The sequence below is a fragment of the Sabethes cyaneus genome, chromosome 1 (assembly GCF_943734655.1).
Source record: "Sabethes cyaneus chromosome 1, idSabCyanKW18_F2, whole genome shotgun sequence".
Lineage (NCBI taxonomy): Eukaryota > Metazoa > Arthropoda > Insecta > Diptera > Culicidae > Sabethes > Sabethes cyaneus.
Genome location: NC_071353.1, coordinates 152986165 through 153007759, shown reverse-complemented (window position 1 = coordinate 153007759; position 21595 = coordinate 152986165). Strand labels below are relative to the sequence as shown.

Below are 21595 nucleotides of genomic sequence, written 5' to 3'. Positions count from 1 at the left end.
AAACCAAAACAAAAACCGCGCATGTAACTGTAAGCATTATCCGTCACGTCTCGTCTCGTTCGCTCCCTCACAATAATGGCTTTGTTTCAGTCTTTTCTCGGTTCTGTTTAGAATCGCGTACAAAGCGGGAATGGAAGCGCACACAGCAACCGTGTTACTAGGACAACACTCACCCGCAGCCTGCTTTAGCAGGCAAACGCAGTCCTCGTGTCCGCTCCGTTCCGCCAAATCCAGCGCCGTTAGCCCGTTTCGATCTTTGGCAGTAAAGGACGCACCAGCGTCCAGCAGCACCTGGACATTCGTTACGTGTCCGTGTTCAGCACTCAGATGCAGGGCAGTCTGTGGAGTAATAAAAACATTATTAACAAACAAACAAACGACACCGACAAGAACGTGTCAACCTCACCTTATTATCGCCACGTGGTCCGCAGGTGGCATCGATGCTGGCCCCGGCATTGATCAGCATCGGCAAGCACCGTGAGTCGGCCGTGATGGCCGCCGCATGCACCGGAGCACGACCCCACGAGTCCAGACAGTCGATGAGGTGGGCTTCCTCCTGCAGCAGGTCCTCCAGCAGTTCGGCATTGTCCCACAGGGCGGCCTTAAAGAGACAAAGTTTGCGATTAATGGCCAGCTCCAGTACTCGCAGTCGATGAATCTGACGACGGAACAGCATTATTGCCTGGCACCCTGCCGGTGCGGTCGTTGAGGCTTTCAACGGTTGTCTGGCGGTACTCTGATTTGTCGGACGGCACCCACGCCACAGGATTATCACCAAATGGCCGAACACTAATCCCATTTAGTATCGAAGTTGGGGGGTAACGAACGGTTATATGACACCAACTGGCTAATGTAGGGGAATAATCCTCGACGGATCTAACAATCAATACCACACCGACCGGTACACAATCGATGATGGTGCAGGAAGTTAGAAGGTTTCCAATGAAAAACTACACCCTAAACATATGCATGCATTGTTGACCAACAATCAGCATCGATCATACAAAATTCGGTTCGTTCGGCTGAATGCCGCTGAGCTGTATTTAGATTGCAAAACTGCCGCGAAACAAATTGCTAACGAGCTGCATGTTAAACAAGGGTGCGCAGCCTGGTAGATACAATCTATGCAATGCATAAACATGACTGACTAAACTAAACAGTTTGATTGAAGCCCCCGCCGCCGCACAGTAGTCCAAAAGGGTGAAAAGTGGAAAGCTATGGAAATTTAAATCTTGAATATACGATAACTCAGCAAGTAAAGGTCCAAGAGATGTGCGGTCTTCTGCAAAAACGTGTATTTTGAGAGCTTCGATAATTGCCTAGAACATTGTATTCTTGTAAAATGCAACTATTAAAAGCTAAGTATGAAAAACTAATTCTTAAAGAAGTTTCATAGAATATGCCCTATAGTTGAGCACTGGATAAAGATAGAAATTTTATTTCTTCAGCAAAGTTGTTTGTTTTTACAATATTTACAACTTTACCGAAGAAACTATGTCTATATTTCCTAACACAAAAAAGTTATTTTTTTATTTTCATTATAGTTAGCGATGACTAACTTTTGACAGCTTTGAAAATGAAAGCAAAAGACACTCGGAAAAAAAGTTCCACTTTTCGCCCTTTTGGACCATTGTGCGCCGCCGCGCCGGCCCGGCTTGGTGGAGTTTATGTACAGGTACTTGCCGCGCACTATGCTACATCATAGTCATACATAGGCATAAGTGGCGTGCAAAGTAATAATAAAATTGCAACACTCCGGCTTTGTGCGAGTCGGCGTCTTTGCCCCGCTTGATTAAAAAAAAAAATGATTTCGCCAAAAGTTATGCGCGAGGTCGACGGTCTTCTGCTATAGCTATGAAGTCTTATTGTGAAAAATATAGATTTTTACTTATATGTAGGCACTATACTTGGAATTGGTGATAAACTTAAATAAAAATGGATGCAAAAAACATTATTTTAAAAATTGCATCAATAGAAAAAGAAAAAGAAAATTATGAACACAGAAAGAGCAAAAATTTTTAAAGACGAAAAAGGGAACAAACAAAAAAACAAATAGAGAAAATAAATGATGAAATAAAAAAGAAAATCTGAATAGAAAATCACAAACACACGAGACACAAAAAGGGAGGAGAACAAAATGTTGCAAATTGTGACCGAAAGAGGAAAAAATGGAGCAGGAAAGAGGAAAAACGGAAATCAAGAGCTGACATGTTTTACCACAAAGTGGTAAAACGAGATAAAAAAACAACATCAATACATTTTGATTGAACAGAATTGTTTTGCTTTGCTTTCGAAATACAAAATTTTGATAGCAATTGCCACTGAGCTACGAGCAAAAATTTTAATAAAAGTTGCGTTTGCAATAGAATCGGAGGATCCGACTAAGAAGATGAAAAACAAGAAAGATCGAGAAAACGGCACAGAAAGAGGAAAAACAGAAAAAATGGGACAAAGAGAATAGACACGGAACGGAGAAAAAAAAGAAACGAGACAAGAAAAATGGATAAGAGTAAAGAGGAACAACGAGAAAGAAAACAAGTGAAACTAGGGAGACGTGGTGGGACCCGTAGAAAAGAAGAAAATTGAGTGAACCGGAAAACGCGAAAATGAAAAAATGAAACAAAAGAAGATGACGAAGGGTGCGAGACAGAAAATAAGAAAAAAAAGAAATTGGCAAGCGCAATGGAGGACAAAAAAGAGAACTGAACAAAAAAAAGGAAAAATGGGAGCGGAAAAAAAATAAAAACGAGGCAGAGAAAGAAAACAACGGAATAGGACAAAAGGAAAAGAGAAAGAGAGGAAAATGGAAAATAAAAGATGTAAAACAAGAGCAAAGATAATAAACGCAAAAAATAAGAAAATTGCAAAGAAAGGAGATGGAACGAAAGAGAAAGAGTAACAGAACTAGAGAAAAATAAGTAAAACAGAATCGGGGAAAAAAGGAAGAGATAAAACATAAAACAGGAAAAAGTGTCCAATAAAAAGAGGTAGAGAAAGAGTGAAAAATGGGAGAAAAACGAGGTAGCGGGAGAGACAGAGAAAACAGAGAAAAAGACGGAGAATGGAACACAGAGGAGGATGTAACTGAATTTTTATGAATCGAACAAAAAAAGTGGCACAAAAAAAGAAAAACTAATAAAAAGGCTACGAAGAACCTTGATTTAGCCTCCCAGTTGGCCTCGAGGTACAACTCTGGTCTAACAAGCAAGAAAAACAGGAAAACAGTAGGGAAAACGAGAGGAAAACGAAAGAGAAAAAGCAAAATAGAAAAGGAAGAGAAAACTGTCCCGGCTCGCAGAGAAATAAGAGAATGGAAAAATTGGAAATTGGAAAGGGGAGAAATGGGACAGGAAAAGAGGATGTAAGACCGAGAACGGAAAAGAAAAAAGGAAAAAAGAAAAATGGAACAAAAAAACGAAAAATTAAGACAAAAAAGGAAAACACGAAAAATAAAAAAGGAACACATACGAGAAAAATAAAAGAAAAGAAAAGCGGAACAGGGAAAAGGCAAGAACAAAGGATAGAGCTGATGAAAAAATGAGGACTATTAAGGGAAAATTAGGTCAAGAGTGCAAATTGCAATAAGAGAAGGTAAAAAGGAAACAGAAGAGCAAAATATCTAAAAAGAAGCAAAACGAAACAATTAAAGAAAAAATAAAAAATGAGAAAAAACAGAAACAAAGAGCTGAAATGTAAATATGAAAAAAGGCAAAGCAAGACAGAAGAAGAAGATATACATACGGTAACAAAAAAGAAAATTTGGTACAGAAAAAGGATAATTGAAACGGACTAAAGAATAAAAACGAGAAAAAAATAAAGACATGAAATGAAAAACGAGCGAAAAATTTAAAAAAGACCCATGGAGAGAGAAGAAAGGAGAACTGGAAAAGAGGTAGAACAGAACTGGAAAAAATATGAAAGAAAAGCGGAAAATGAAACAGACAGAAAAGCACACAAGAGAAACTCTTTTTGGAATTTTCCTTCCATTTATCGTCTCTTTTTTTTGGAAGATGGAAAGAAAAGCGACGAAAGAAGAATGTCAAGGGAACAGCAAAATAAAAATTGGCGCGGAAATGGGAAAATGGAAAAGAAAAAGGATAAATAAGATAAAAAAGAGGGACATAGGACAGAATGGGACAGAAAAAGAGAAGAACGACGAGAGAATAAAACAAAATAAGGGGAAAAATGAGACTGATAAAGAGGAAAAATTGTGCAAGAACTACAATTGTAAAACTGGACAAAAAAGACGAAAAATAAAAACAGGAAATGGCAAAACTTCAGAAAAAGATAAAAAACGGAATGTAATAAAAGAACACGCGCGAGAAAACGATTGAAAGGGCAAAGAAACAAAAAGAGGCAAGCAGTAATAAAAAGATTCGAAAAAGAAAAGAGAAAAGCAGATAAGAAAATAAGAATGAATGAAAGTGAAAAGAAAATCTAAAGAAATGCGCAACAGAATAGGAAAAACTAGAAAAGGTAAAACAATGAGCAAATTAATGTTTTTTTGAAACGATTATTCTACAATTGATGGAGGGATGGTAGGGGAAAGTAATGAAATTTTTTTGGGAATGGAGGGGAAAGAGTGGAAAGGAAGGGGGGGTAATAGGTAGCTACGTTTAACAAGTCGTCGTGACTCAACGCCAAAGACTACCCAGCTAGCACCAACTCGTATATCAATGTACGAAAACTATCGTAAATATCTACTAACAAACTCGAAATCGTAGCAAAAGCTGGATAAAGTGGGATCAAGTTGATTTTCTGTCGTATATAATGATAATGACTGACATACATACGATTTTCAGCACAAAATCATAGAGTAGTGCGGAGCGACTCGCGCTTAACACTAGATATACCAGACCAGTCATTTTGACTGGTCGTGCAATTTCAATTTGAAATTTCTACAACATATAACATTTGATTTTAGAAACGATGTTATGACTTTTGTAGCTATAAGTAGAGAATACATTTTATGAACTTAATGCTACTTTATATATATTAGTAACAAATATAATTTTTGTTTTTGCCATTTATACCAGCACCAGTCAAAATGACTGGTGCAAGATTCTATGAAGAAATGTAGCATTACGGGAGAACGGTGAGTCCGAAGCATGAAATTATTCAGTGAAATGCCGTTCCCAATGGTTCTTGGCCATTTTTGTAGAGTTTTGTCGAGAATCGGTCCTTTTCGGCGGTTCTATTATTCAGCTGACCGATTTCTCGCCGGATCTCTTTGAGATCGGAAGTCGAAACGCCCTTAGGCTCTCATACGTTGACTTTTGCTCCATTTCCTTTTGCTATATCAGCAATTGAGATCCCTATCAAAGAACTGCTTCCACTCACCAACTACTATGCGCTAGTTTGTGGCCAGGTTTCCTTGCTCGTTCCTACACATATCAGGCCTCGGTGTGTATCCCTTACGAGATCGGCTCACCTTCTCATAGAACTTGTGCATCTCACTAGCCTGAAATAGTGGTTCTAGCTCTCCTTCTGGCGTTTTGCGGCCTCACTGATGGCCGAACATATCCTGCTACATTTATCTTCGAGGGTCGAAGCACCTGGCCACAGCGGAAGGCGCATAGTATGCTCGTAGTTCTCATTACATTCCGGATTGTCTAATTATCGATTGTTTAACCGAGGGTGGCTATTTTGAGCGCACGTGTACTGCTACTAGGTAATAATCTGAGTCGATATCCGTACCCCGTAGGGAGCGTACGTTGGTGATGTTCGAGAAACTCCGACCTTCGATGAGAATATAGTCGATTAAGTTCAATGTTAGTTGGTCAGGTGATCTCCTGGTGGTTCTGTAGATCTATGTGGGGAAAAAAAGTGTTTCTGATCCCCAGGCCTCGGGAAGCTGCAAAGTTGATGCATCGCTGGCCGTTATCACTATACATTGCTTCCCTGTCGATCTGATCGTTCATGTCCCCAATGACGATGATATCCCGTAGCGAGCACTCGAGCAGCTATCGTATGTTGCCTCCAGCAGGACATAGAACGCTTTTTTCTCGTCGTCGGGTCTACCTTCGTGTGGCCAGTGCACGTTTATGATGGTGTAGTTGAAGAAGCGGCCTGTTATCCTCAACACACATATCCTCTCGCGATCCTGCATTCTGCCCATCACTACGAAGCCCGTTCCCAGTTCGTTGGTTGCTCCACCGTTCTGGCAAGATTGGGCCTTGCCGCCACGGATCCCCCAAACCTTCACGCCTTTGCGACAGATCTCCTGTAGTGCCACAATGTCGAACTTTTGCGGTTCCAACTGAACGAGCAACATTCTGTCGCCATCCACGAAATTTGGTTTTACAGTTCCAGGTAGGAAGCATCCATTCCAAATCCTTGTTTCATCGCCTGTCCATGCTAAATGTTTTCAGTTGAATTTTCTTGATTTTTCGTAATATTTTAGATATAAAAAGCGTGCCTTACTAGGGCTATGCTGCCGAGTCTCATGATGGGGCTGCCATCGTATAGTGCCGAGACAAGACAGTGCCTCCTTGCCTGTCGGTATACGACCTTAGTTACCACCAGGGTTGGTTACCACATCTCCGCTAAGATTGCTCGTATTCCGGGGTAATCAACCTATTTTGCACCCTATCTGCAGCTGTACATAATTTGGACACTTCCAGCAAAATCAAATGATAGCGTCCAGATTATGTACAACTGCAGATGAGGTCCAAAACAGGTCGGTTACCCTACCACGAGGAGGTGGAGATAGAAGTTGCTGGATAAGAGACTAAGGACCACTATAGGGTCTGTGTTGCACATTATTCAGTAGTTCACCAACCGTTTCTTATCCACCAGTCATTTTGACTGGTTTTGGTATAAATAGGTATATTTAAAATGCTGGTATATCTAGTGTTAATCGGATATTATCGTATATAAATACTTATATAGTCGTAACGCTCAAAATTATTCGTAATCACGTATATCGCCTCCAAAATAGTACGGATATGCCAATTTTGCGCATGAAATACGATTTATTTAGCATATATATATCTGTACGTAATGCTGATTTTTACCTTTTTTATACATATGAAAATGCTAGCTGGGTAAAAGCACGAGTTTGGTCAATTTCATAGGAACGGAACCTTTCTCCGAAAACCCGCGCTGAGAATCGCGGCCAGGGCTTCGACCGATCCTTTTTTTCTACCGCAGTCACACCAAAGCGCATTCAAGTTCACACCGTCCGTTTAGTGATGGAATACGAACGCTATGCATAACATAACTGGCAGTTTGCTAAGTCAAACGCCGATGGCACGCAGTAGAATGAACGCATTCTAAAGCTTTTTAACATTTTCGTTTCGATCAAGTTGCCTTTACCGTTTGGAGCAGCGAATGACTGCAAAACAGTCAAATGACTGGCAGTCACCACGCTTACGAAAAGCAACCGCACAATCGTATGATTCAATACTACAAAAAAAAAACAACCACTACATGTGCATGGAAGAAGTCGGTCGGACTCCGTCCAATACAAACGAATATTTTGCTTGCGTCGGACCGACGTCCGGGTGACACACTATTACTGTGAGCAGCCGATTTGGAGACAAAAAGAGAAACGAAAAAATACGTCACCGTATGCTTCCAGTCAGTTTGCAGTTTATATTCTCAAAGCATAAAGCAAAACGGGAGATTGACTGTTTGCTTTTGCTGAGATGCCGAATTGTAAGACGGCAGCAGCGCAAGCGGCAGATTGACTGAATTCAAAAAACAGTCAAATGATCGTTCAAAAAGCGGAGTTTGAATGCGGAAAGTTTGTATTCTCGGCAGTCAGTGACTGCCAGTCACATTCAACTTGCGATCCCTTTTCAAGCCCTGATCGCGGCTAACACGCTGACAAACGAACAACTTCACACGCAGTACCTTGCAAGTCGTAAGGGCCTGCATAGTGTTATCGTCCTGAAAGTAAAAACAAGTTAGATTAAAATTTCTCGGTCGATGGTTTCTACAGTAGACGGAGGAAGAGACACAATTTGTGTCTAAAAATAACCCAATCAGATACGTCGCTGCATTAATAAGGGGAGTTGTGCAGTCTCCTGTATGGTTCAAAGGTACACAGGTACCAGCGAGCCAGACGCGCTGGCGGGTGTTGTGGGTGCAAATCCGGTTATAATCTCTAATTATAGCTTGGTTCGACCCATGCACCTTTCAGCATTGGACAAAAGGTAGGAGTCATAACGACAACTTGTTAAACATAGCTACCTATTATCCCCCCCCCCTTCCTTACCACTCTTTCCCGTCCATTCCCAAAAAAGTTTCATTACTTTCTCCTACCGTCCCTCCATCAATTGTAACGAGTGGCAATTATTTGTAAATTTTGTAATTTTTTTCTCAAGCTGTCAAAAACAGACAAAGATACTTGAAAAATACCTGATTTACCGAAATTAAAGATACATTATCTATAGTTGAAAAAATTTATTGGTGTACATTTGAAAACGGTCAGTAATCGGCTGTTCGGCGAACCTTTCGTTTGTAACCACGCGCTAGCTCGCGGACACTCCTAGGGTCGTTTTATGCTGTCAGTTGGGGATGCACACTCAAATGCTTTTAGTAGGAACGTGGAACATGGAAAATGTAAAGCATGTTAGCACCGACGATGTTGCTATAACGCGGATTTATAGTTTGTCGCGTTGGTTCATATAGGGGAAACTGCTCACTATTGGACCACGGTCAACAAAGTAGACTTTCGAACGACGGAGACTGTCGATTCCTTTTTGAATCCGTTTACCGATACTAATTTAGCACATGCAATGGAAAAGGTTGTTTTATCTAGCAAAAGACCATCTTTCCTAAACTGTACATTTTTATTCTCTACTCTAAAGAGCATAGCAATGATGAACAACTGTGTATTGGGGAAGAGGCTGGTACTTGCGGTTTAGCGACTTTTGGTTTTCGATGCACTACGATGACGATGACAGCGCTAGTAACTACGATGACGATGCGATGAGAAATACTACGATGACGATGGCAACTCCGGCGAACTCCGACGAATATAGCGATGTTGAGACTACGCTGGCTATGAAGCCGAATAGCGATGTTACCACGATGTGATCCCAGCCCCCTGGGCAAGGACAGAGCCAACCGGTGGAAACTTGTACCGGGTCTGCGGCTCGTAAACGGTTCGATGGTTGAACTGTTGGCTGGGACGGTTTTCCGTCTGAGATGACTTACTGTATTAGCTGTCGATGTTGTCCGTGTTGCCGGTGAATGTGTCTCCTGCCGATATCACACCAACGCCACCAGGTATAGATACTTCTTCCGGTGGGTCCACTAGCCGACGTTCGAGTCCTCGCCGCTAATATACAATGGCGGGTACACGTGTCCCCTGCCTTTTGTGTCGCTGCGAACAAAGCCTGCCGGAAGAGAGTTCTCTGGGATTTGTCCAGAAACAAAGAAAAAGGCCCTACTGGACCTGTTGACTGCATTAGTACCATCATTTTGTTATGCAAGACCACCCCCCATTGATTAAGTTAACTGTATTGCTCCCATATCGTATTTCTAATTTACCTTTTTCAGATGGCCGACGTTAATAAATTATTATATTCCCTTTTAAAAGGGTTCACTCTGCTACCTCCTCTGTTAATATCTAAAATTTAGAACACTTGATTACATATTTTCTTCATATTAATTATAAAAAACTCACTACCTTATCTACTAACCAAACTTTTCCTAATCTACTGTTATTAACTACTTTTCATTTGTCACTTTCTATTTTGACTTCTTATTAACTTTGACTTTCGACTAACCACTTTCTGTTTCTAACTTCTATCTGCCACTTTCAATTCCATGTGCCTCCGAAATTACGAGGACTTGATCACGCGCGCTTCTCTACGTTCAAGAGTCCCAGACGGAAAGAACCGTGCCGGCCGCGACGGGTACCTTATCAACCGGCCAACTCTTGAGCAGTAGCCGAAACGAACCGAATTCGGACATTTATCTATTTTCCACTTTATAGCAAACCAATCGTTTCTGTAACGTCGTCGATGAATATTCCCTCCACCGAATTTATGGTAGGGAACAATTTAGACTCCGTTCACACTACTTGTAGGCATTTGAGTGGGAAAGGGGAAATTGACAGTAAAACGATATAAACTTGTATTAGGAGTATGGAATGTATTCTCTGAGTGACCACTGGCGGCTCTCGTTTTCAAAATAGAGTAAATTGGCTCTGTGGTGGAGCCACAAATAAGGCGACATCCATTTAGTACGTCACGCAAATTTTGACCAAAATCAACCCCCCCTCCCCCCCTTGTCACATTTCGTCACACATTCGTGACCCCCCCCTGAGAAAGTACGTCACGTCACGGCAATCCCCCCCCCCCCTTCACAACAAAAAAATTAAATATTCATTCCAACCTTTTTATTTAAAGCTATCAAATGAATTTCAGCAAATAAAAAAAGGAAAATTTTCGAGCTTATAAGTCATCGATTCACGGATTTTGAAGATGATCTTCAATTGCTGCAATCGGATATGCTTCAGAAGTCGCTGATGTGCCGTCGATTAATGTTTAGCGCATATCTACGCCCTTTACATTCATCCACTCAAATTCGTCTGATCTAGTTGAAAGAATCAGGACTTCCAGCTGACGTCTTGCAGCAACACGCCTTGGAAGAACTTTTCTGAGGGACTTTGTCATTTTGTGTATTTCTTCAATCGTGTAATTATTCAACACTACCTTAGATGCGAAATTTAATCCGCAAGTGGCTTAAACCCTATCCTTCAGAGAGCTTTTGAGTGAGGGGCAGTATAAATTATACCGAAAAACCTTAAAAGCAGCCGTGGAACTTCGGTATGAGTTTTTGTTCAACGATTGAGTTCAGCACAAATATCAAGGGAAAACATTGCCGTGGGTCTCTGGTAGCATCCCGTAACCCTTCAGGAGTTTGTGGACTGCTATTTGCGGTTGCAAAAATCTTTTAGGCAGGACGGTACTCAAGCAGCTCTTAAGCGGTGTACTGCATATTCGGTAAAGCCTTAATGGAGAGTTCATACTACATAGACTTGAAATGAGTCCTGTTCACACATATATGTTCAAAAAAGTGTTCATTCAAAAAATTTAACTATTTGTTTTAAAATCTATCAGTACGTTAATGTTATAGAAGCCTTCAATAGTTGTATCTTCAAATGAAGGCCAAATTATAATTTCCCGAATAAATTTTCCATTTGATTTTTTTTTTTCATGTGACGTCACATAACTTCATACCCCCCCTCCCCCCTACGTCACAAATCGTCACGATTAGGTCAACCCCCCCTCCCCCCTATATGCGTGACGTACTTTATGGATGCCCCCTAATTAATAATGGAACTTCTGGTTACACGTTTGACGTCGAAAGAGGAGCGTTGTACGGTCGTCATGTCAACTTTGCATCTTTTGATTTTACTAATCAACTGTTCGCAATTCGTGATTCTCCAGTTATTTTTGTACACTAAGGAACTCAAAATCCCGAAGGAATCTTCGAATGGGTGCACTGAGACAGATTTTTCGGGTCGTGGTTTTTGGGTAAAAATGGGATCGACTGGGTATTCAGGAACGATTGTGTTTTTTTTGGCGTAATGCGATGATGCTCCAGTCAAAACACGTATTGTTCCTCTGCATGATGTTTTTGAAGAAACGAGATCAAAATGTTCTTCAAACATTTGTCTGGTGCATCTTAATTGATAGCCAAACCAGAGGGCTTGTTGTTGAAGAAACGAGAAAGAGAACAATGTTCTTCTGCGTCCATAATTTTGGCTGGTCTTCCACTACCTTGCTTGCGAATAGTTTTTGGGCATCTTAGGATATGGTAAACTTTCGAAGCCGCAACATATTTGCTTTTTAAAGGTTATACCGTATACTTTTTGCCGATATTTCTGCTGCAGTTCGTGGAAGTGTACAACGCGCTCCCGAAATGCTTCTTGTTTCGACGCCATTTTTAGCAAAACTGGGCAAGCATGAACAAAACAAAAAATATTAACAAAAAGAGAAGAGAGAGCTAACACATACATATTCTCATTTACCTCTGAGCTCGTTTGTTGTTAAGCATAAGAGCCGCGAACAAATTCCAAAATTTTAGTTGCCACCCGTTAGAACCATCGTTTCAAAAAAATATTATGCCTGACCACATTTCAAGGTCAAAGACTAAAAACACGAGTTTGGTCAAAGAGCAAATACAAACTGGAAAGACTCAAAAAATAGAAGACACAGAGAACTAAAAATGAGGTACAATGGAGCCAGAAAAAATAGGAAAGAAACGAGGAAAAATGGGATTGAGAACACAGAGGAAAACGAAAAACCTGAAGAAAAAAGAGGAAAAACAGAACACACTCCTGGACAAACAAAGAGCTAAAATGGAACGAAAAAGAGAAGGAAAATAGCGAAAACGGAACAGCAAAATAAAAACAACATACATAGAAGAAAAGCTACAAAATATACAAAAAGTAAAAAGAAAAAGAAGACAGAAGAAACAAAAAAGAAGTGCTTTCGTGAATGTGTCCCTGCACCTCGTATCCCTGCATTATCATTGAAATGGTATCGTTTGCAAGCCAAAGATGAAAGACGAAACAAAAATAGAGATAAACGGGACTATGAAAAATGCAAAATAAAAACGGTTAATGAGCTAAAAAAGACGGAAATGAAAAAAAAGAAAAACATTTTCATTCGTCACGAAACAGAAAAAGAAGAGGTTAAACAAAGAGAGACAATAAAGCAAGGAAAAGAACAGGAAACAGCGCTAAAAGTGCTAAAAAGGGAATGAATTAGGGGAACTCGTGCAAGAAAAAGAAGAAAAAAGAGTAAAATCCGAAATATTGCTATCCCATAGACGAAAACATGAAGAGGTCAAATTCGAGAGAAAACGGGAAAAGGAAAATGAGAAAAAACAGAAGGAAAACAGGCCAGAAAAAAAAACAAAAAATAATAACAATCGATATTTTCCGTCATTTTATCGATAAGTATCGATAATTGTCAAAGCAAACAATATATTGACAGGCGAGGCCAACCAAGGCACTGGCAGCGTTCCTTACTCTATATGTGTGACAGTAACCAACATGAATATGTTGAGCTTGACTGGTCAGGTTATTCGAGTTGAGCGTTGAATCCCGCTTATGCGAAATTCACCCAAATGTCTTGCAGCGAAAGCTTTTATCTTCCAAACTTTCTGTCAGATATCTTCCCACTGTTACCCGTGTAATCAATCGGCAAGGCAACAGCCGTTTCTAGCAGAAACTTTGCCTTACGACGCGGTTTTGTTTAGATTTCTCTGCCGAATTTTTGTTCGATTTCTGTCAGCCGTGTCGAACATGTTGAACATGTTGGCAAAGCCTAAATTCATCGATATTCTTAGACAAAATTTTCTAAGTTTGTACACGAGTGGTGGCCTTACGAATAAAGCGCAAGGTGAAGAAGTGAATGCGGGTGTTTAATAGGGGGGGGCTGCAGCAGCTCGCGGAGCACATTTTATTTGTGCAGTTAGTTCTTAGAAATATATTATGTTTTATCGTTAACCGCGAGTTGCCACTACACCGAACGCCCTATCGCGACAGTTTCAAATATAATTGGGACTGATATGCGAGTAGCGGCAGAATGTGATAACATAATTCGTAATGGAGGCATTTCATAGTAAATGACAATGAAATATTTTCACGTAGGGCTACGTCTCACAAGAAGATAGCAAGATTCCAAAAAATCTAAAGATCACGAAAAAATGACGAGTTTTGAGCGCTAATAACACAATCATTTATTAACCGCATATTTTTCGAAAGATATTTATATCAATCGTTCCGATAAATATTGTTAATTACTTTTTGATGCTGTCTTTAGAACGCTATAGGTTGTGTGTCCTCTACCAAGGTAACTAACCTTGCCCACTACCATCTTCAACGTTGCTATGGTAACGTCGACATGAAATCCATTTGTTATTTTGGTGGAATTGAAATCGTCAGTAAATTTGCATCCGACTTTAGCCGGATTTAGTCAAATCATGGTTCCGTCGGACGTTTCGTTTTCGTAAATCAGATTAATTAATGGTCGATCGACTCTAAAGACAATTATATTGGGAAAAATTACCGTGTTTTCCAACTCCCACATGTTGAGGCTATGTTTAATTTTCGTTACCATACGTGATTTTTCTCCTTTCAAAATTGCATTTTTGCATAAGCACATAACAAACATTAAATAAACTGAAATACATAACAACTTGTTTTCTGTTTGAAATCCGCACAGTAATCTGTAAATTTGATATTTTTCGGAGATGGATTCTGCACCCCAACAAAGGTTCGTACAAAGGCAAATTGGTTTCGAGAAATTTGCGCTGCCGCGTGGATATTTTATCGCAAATAAAACATTCAATCAATTGCAGTTGTTTTATATTTGCTAATTTATGCATAAAAAATACCATCTATCATTACCGAAGCGAAACGCCCAGCGAAATCGCCCATACGTATAGTTTTGATTGATCTATCATTACGTTGCTAGCAGACTTTATCTTTCTTTTTTAGTTATGTCTCTACCTGCACATATTGCAATGGATGATTTGATGACTTGTTTTATTATTCATTAATCAATTTAAATAGACAATTAGCGAACTGTGATAATTACTCCTGATTTTCTACTAACGATAACATTGTAAACTGTTTTAACCCCCTCTAAAGTTAGTATGCAATTTGAAAATACAATTTGAGGAATAACTCTGGTTTGTACGGTTTCTACAATTTTTACTGCAGAAATAACTAAATTATACAACTTATTGTGAACGGAAAATCCACAACGGAACTAACAAGTCCTTCAAACGTTACTTTTCCGGAAAGGTTACGCGTGAATGATTATTGTTTCGCAATATAATAAAAGTACGATTCAATAAAACTGCTCGTCTGTATGTAATGCTATAGATTCAGACTCGACTCGTGCAGATTGCTCAGTAATGCTTTTACATTATACTCTTCCAATGCCAAGCTATTTCCTATCACTCAATGATGTAAAAGGCACTGCTCTAATCATATCAGCATCTGGCAGCAATGTTAAACATGAATATTTCACGCACCGCTACCATTCAATTCAAAACAAGGTGCTTTGTTCGGAAACCATCAAAGAGGTTCAAAATTGTGTTTATTTATAGTCAAACAAAAGCGGAGCGGAGAGCCACACATCAATCGCAACACAGCCGCTCAGCAAGCACGCAAATAAAGCAAATTAAAAGACACAAAAAATCGATACCCGCACTTCCCAATAATCGACGAACGGCCTCGGTTGTTCACCATCTACGGCGCTTTCCCTTCGCACCATTCCATATTATTCGTCGCGTGAACCGTTCGTGGGAAGTTCAAGGTTTTTGGCAAAACCACCGTCCATGTCCATGTGGGTATAAAACGTATACGGGCAACAAAACCCTTACCTGGTGCAGCAACCTGCCGGGGAAATCTTCACTCTCCGGTGATGGGGTCGAGGTCATTTTCGTACTCACTACCAATCACTAGCACCGATATTTTGGGGCCATAATTCACTTGGCAGCTTCTTTTTTTCTTCCCGATTTTTCTTTTCTTAGAGCACTCTTTCTTCGCACGGTCCGACGGTACTCTTAACCCAGTTCCAGTTGCATAGATTAAAGCCTGCCGAAGGCAGGCAGGCAGGCAGATCTGCGTCGGACGAACTTATACTATATTTTTCACGGTGTGCACTAGATTGCCAGACCGGATGTAGTCAATTTATCCCACTCAATTCAATGAATCGTCACTTGCGGAGGAGTAATATATTTAATTTTCAAACCGAACGCTTTTTTTTCTTGCTGCCTACGACTGACTGCTGCTGCTGCTTCTGCTGGTAGTGTTGTTGACCACTGCGCAAGTGTGAAGAAACTGAAACACAACGGCACCCCCGTACTGCGGCTTGACTATCCGTCCGAGGCGAACCACGGAGTGGAGAAAAAGCAGGGTGTGTTGAACTGTTTTTTCTACTACAATTTAAAGCTTATATTTTCAGATTTTCACTCCACTTTAAAACTTTTAGGGACATTGTTCTATTACCAATGTTTTCAACCACTTTTTGATGTTCTTAACACATTAAAAATCGGACAAAACGTTAAAATCAATTGTGAAACAATTTGCACAAGCGTTATGATATTATCGACTTTTTTGTTAGTAAGCAAATAACAGCTGTTTGTGACAGTTCTCTGGATGGAAACGCAATTTTAACGCTGGTGGAGGAAGAAAATGAAGAAAACAGCCAAGTTTGCGTTTTGCATTTTTTAACCCTGTAACTGCCGTGGTTTAAGTTTCAAACTTTCTTTTATCAAGGCTTCGGGACTTCGACCAGCGTGAACCCCGCGCTTTCGTGTTTTTTCGAATTATTCCATTCAAAATGGTTTGGTGGTAAGTTTGGTGGTTAAATTATAAAGAAATATTACCCTATCATAACCGCCTGAGAAATCGGAGGTTAAGTCGGATACATATACAATATATGCGAAATTTTCGGGAATTTAACCGTAGTGTATGGAGTGTATGTGGATGTAAAAATTACACGTGGATTTCTTATTGGATTAACTTTCTACGTTGGTAATCATTTCAAATTAACAAGATCTTAGCCCCAGGGTGGGCCGACCAGACGTCTACGCTCCAGATTTTGCGAAACTGTCCCGGATTTGGATGGTTTGTTCCGGATTACCAAGCGTCCCGGAAAATGTCCTGCGTTAGTTAAATGTTGAAACGCTACAGGTGAGTTCTACACTCTTAAATGATTCTACCTGTAAATTGGTCGGATTTAGTTAAAGTTAGGTTGAAACTACTCAAAATGCCCTTAAAGTGTACAAACTCAGATTTTGAGTAGTTTTTCAACCAAAAAATTGGTAGAAGGAATTTAAAATTGCGTTATTTGTCATAGAGAATAATTCAATTATCGGTAGCAAGTAGCCAAAATTGGTTGAAATTTTCACCCAAAGTTTGAGTTTGCACACTTTAAGGGCATTTTGAATAGTTTCAACCTAGCTTTAACTAAATCCGACCTATTTATAGGTAGAATCATTTAAGAGTGTAGGATCTTTTCAAGGAATTCTCTATTTACAAATTATTGTTAAAATTGGATCCAACTGAAAAATTTAAGTAATTTCGTATTAGTTTGCCTTTAACCCTTTATAAGGCCGTGACAATTATTTTGCCACCAACGAAAAATATTTGTTTTGCGTCTATAATGACTTCAATATAATTATAGAAGCAAAATAAAAAATGTTTGTTGGTGGCAATATAGTTGCCACTGCCTTATAAAGGGTTAAATAAATTGCTTATATGAAGTATTCCACCACGCACACATATAAAGATTTTTTGACATTAGCTGAGGCCCTCGCTGAGGCTGTTTGCAGTAGGAGTAATATCAACAACATCAAATTCCAAACTCCCGGATCCTCTCCTCCACTCTTTGCTCCCCTCTCACTCCTACATAAGCGATCCTCAGCAAATGTCATTCTCGTTGGTGACGAAACCGCAAATTACTTCATGCTACAGAACCAATTTCGCAAATTTTCCATCCAATATGCCCCGCCGTCGTCGAAAGCATAGAGCCGGCCTGGCACATATTTGACCAAACTAACTTCTAGCAGTGTAGTGCCGTGGTGGGTCTGTTTTATCAAAAACTCCACCGTACTCGGTCTTCGACTCAAACATCTTTTTAAGACGATAGACGCTTCTTTATCGACAGACTTCGCAACGGGCTGTTGGGGTACAGGACAATTACTGGGCTATTGCAACGATTCTACGGAGTAGATCCTACTAACTGATGGTCCTGGGCTACTCCTTGAGCGTTTTTTCCTGGTGACGGTGAGGCTCTTGAAGAGGCCAGATTTCACTGCACAGTCGTCCGGGATTCTTGCGACGTGGTCAGCTCACTGTAGTCCTCCAACTTTCGCCAGGAACACGGTGGAAATCGAAGTCGCAAGTCACTTTCAGCCTAATCGAAGTATCTTTCAAGTTAGGACACTCTGTTCCTGGTGGTGGTGGGTGTGATGCCCTGCGGTTCACCATCTAACGCACACTGACTACTCATTTACTTACTTACTTCAGTGGCAAAGGTCCGTTACCGGTCCTGCGCCGAACGAATTATGGTCCTCCAGTACCGTCGGTCCTGGGCTGCCGTTCTCCAATCCCCACGAACACCAGCTGAACGTGCCATCGTCTTCGACAGCACGCACCCACCGGGTGCGGGGTCTGCCTCGGAGTCTGCGGCCTCTTCCTGGTTCTCTGCTGAAAATGGTTTTGGCTACTCTATCATCGGGCATCGTTGTCACATGTCTCGAGTGTACCAAGGTATATAAATTCCTCCACTACTGCATATCGTTCCCCATCTAACTCTACCTCGGCACCAACACGACTTGGACTCCCACGTTCCCTACCAACAGCCTTGTACTTCGTTTTGGCGGTATTAATGGTAAGTCCCAATCTCGCCGCTTCCCTTTTAACCCATTATGACCCGGGTATACCTAAATTTGGACCAAATGAAGTGAAACTCTGTAATCTATTATATTATGGCTCGAATGTGTCGGGAAACGCAAAATCGTCATTTGGAATGCTTTCAAGGCCAAAATATCGCAGGTTAAATATTTTATAGGCTCAGTTTCAAACAAACAAATCACAAAGTTTTTTACAGATTTCTTATCGAATTTTGTGATAGACTTTACATATAAATACTAATGTACATGTCAGGTAATGTTTTGTCACTAAATGTAGACTTTTTCATGCGTTTTAGAGACAAACATTTTTTCGCCATTTTTTCAACTTTTTTTCCGCCATTTGTCACAACTTTGCACTGTTGAAAATACAGATGAAATGACAAAAACTGACAAATTATATCACACACACATCAGATTGATGTCTTATCTCTCTTGTAGTGATATATTAACAATGCTAACTATTGAAATTCAGCAGTAAACAGGTTTTGAAGACGAGGTATGATATATCATGCGCTGGGTCATAATGGGTTAAAAGGCCTGAAGGCCTCTTCCACTGCTCTACGGTTGATTCCGATGATATCGACGTCATCCGCAAAACCAAGAAGCATGTGAAATTTCGTGATGATAGTTCCATTCCTTTCCACGTTTGCCCTTCGTAATGCACCTTCCAAGGCAATGTTGAATAGCAGATTAGAGAGTGCATCCCCTTGCTTCAGTCCATCTAACGTCACGAAAGCAGCTGAGGTCTCACCCGTTATTCTAACGCATGATTTGGATCCGTCCGGCGTCGCACGAATCGGCGTAACTAGCTTCGTCGGAAAACCATGTGATAGCATTATCTGCCACAGCTCATTTCATTTAACTGAATCGTACGCCGCTTTAAAGTCCACAAACAGATGATGTGTCTGCAAGTTGTACTCCCGGAACTTGTCTAGCAACTGGCGCAGGGTAAACATCTGATCCATCGTGGAGCGGCCCTTACGAAAACCAGCTTGGTACTCGCCGACGAAGGACTTGGCTAACGGTCTCAGTCTGCAGAACAGGATACGGGCAAGCACCTTGTAGGCAGAATTGAGCAATGTAATTCCTCGATAGTTTTTACACTCCATTCGATGTCCCTTTTTGAAAATTGGACAAATGAGGCCATCCAACCACTCCTCGAGCATTTGTTCTTCCTCCCAGATCCTGACAATGATCCGGTGGATTGCTTCGTACAGCCGCTCGCTCCCCGCTTTTAGAAGTTCAGCCGGGATACGGCCCTTCCCAGCAGCCTTACCGTTTTTCAGCTCACTGATTGCCTTCTTAACCTCATCCTGTGTTGGTGGCTCCACAGCTTGACCATCGCTTACAATTCCTGTCCTGTCCCTGCTGATTTCCGCATTTACCTCTCCATTCAACAGTGTCTGAAAGTGTTCCTTCCACCTGGCTGCTACCGCCGTTTTGTCGGTAAGCAGGTTGCCAGCACTATCATTGCACATCACAGGCCAGGCAAGCCGTGTGTCGTTGCTGGCGTATCGCTTCTCTGCGCCGGCGAGCACGTGCTCCTCGTACTCGCGTTTCTTTAGACGATGGATTCTTTTTTTCGCAGCTCTAGCCTCTCTGTACCTCTTCCTGTTTTGACGCGTTGCCGCAGTGAGCATGCAACTCCTGGCCAGGTTCTTTTCATCTGTCACTCTCTGGCTTTCGGCATCAAACCAGCTGTTACGTTGTCTTCTACGCGTCGTGCCTACCACCTCTCTCGAAGCTGTTTCGATGGTACCATGGATGTTCCTCCACAGCCCATTTATATCTTCTCCTTCTACCTGCTGTTCTGCGATTCGTTGGTCAAGCTTCCTGGCGTACTCCGCTGCTACGCCGTCTGCCGTTAACCGCTGGATGTTGAAACGCAGCGTCCTCTCGGTGCAAGCTTTCGCCGTGTTCGACAGCCTTGCGCGATTCTTACTCACTACGAGATAGTGGTCAGAATCGATATTTGGTCCCCGAAAAGACCGTCAATCGATAACATCCGAAAAGTGTTGACCGTCAATCAAGACATGATCGATCTGAGAGCTAGAGTCTCCATTTGGATGCCTCCAGGTGTGTTTCCGAAAATTCAAAGGAGTGGAAAGTAGGTGCTACAGATGGCCATTCCTCTGGCCGCGACATAATTTATGAGCCTCAGACCGTTATCATTGGTCGACAGATGAAGGCTATGTCTTCCAATAACTGGACGGAAGAATTCCTCCCTCCCGATCTGCGCGTTTGCATCTCCGATGATGACCGATCCTCGGAACAATCGGTATAGGACACGACTAGGGACAAGGAAACGATTAAGGAATAACGATTGGAAACTTGGTACCTGGAATGTCCGAACTCTCCATGAACCGGCACGGGCTGGCTTGCTTACTCGAGAGCTGCATCAACTCGGAGTGGAGATCGCTACTATTCAGGAATTTCGGTAGCCAAATTCCGGAGAAAGCAGGCACATGGAGTCGGTTTTGTAGTGTTGGGAAAACAAAAGCAACGAGTTATCCGATGGAGGCCCGTAGATGACCGTATATGCGTGTTGAGGATTAAGGGCCAATTCTTCTGCTACAGCCTAATCAACTTATATGCCCCAACAAATGATAAATCCAATGAAGCTAAGGACGAGTTTTACGCCAGGCTTGAGAGGACCTATAGAGAGTGCCCAAAACACGACGTGAAAATCATCATCCGAGACTACTCACTACTCATCCCATTTAAGCGAGAAACTGTTAAAGTTAACCGACGCTACCGGCAACTACCCACATAATGTGTCATTAATACACATTATACATTCAAGGTAAGCCCTCGAATATGCTTTGAATATCACACCCTATTGGCAGGCAACCATGTTTTGGGTGCCAACATGATAGCGTGAGCCGAAATGAGATAGCACTTCGTCGCTACGTTTCACTCGACTGCCTCGACAGTGTTTCGGGCCCGCTGGCAAATTTTGAGCCCGCTGTCAAATTTTGAGCCCGGGGCATCTTGCCGCCCAATCTTAATATACGTTGGCCAAGGTCCTCTCGCCGACTTAAATTTAACATGAATTGGTCAAGGGTTTTCCCTGCCTCAATCTTAATAAACGTTGTTCATGGCCCTCTTGCTGGCTCAACAAACAGCAGGCATGAGTGAGAGACCATCACTTTGACGGAGCCCTCTATGTGATTCGAGTGAAATTGACAATCCA

The 21595-nt window shown here is 41.4% G+C and overlaps 1 protein-coding gene across 3 annotated transcripts in view; it reads right to left on the bottom strand.

Moving 5' to 3' along the window:
- Positions 1 to 16009, bottom strand: part of LOC128735710 (leucine-rich repeat serine/threonine-protein kinase 1) — a 48144-nt gene extending 32135 nt beyond the window's left edge. For 2 of the 3 annotated variants that reach the window (XM_053830205.1, XM_053830211.1), the window contains exons 1-3: positions 15364 to 16009; positions 407 to 601; positions 174 to 339 (exon numbers count right to left, since the gene is read on the bottom strand). In XM_053830205.1, the coding sequence (XP_053686180.1) occupies positions 174 to 339; positions 407 to 601; positions 15364 to 15420 (418 nt within the window). In that variant the 5' untranslated portion in view covers positions 15421 to 16009. Of the gene's footprint in view, positions 1 to 173; positions 340 to 406; positions 677 to 15363 lie in introns of those variants that run through there. The other variant, XM_053830198.1, reaches the window with a different exon arrangement.
- Positions 16010 to 21595: the final 5586 nt, after the last annotated feature.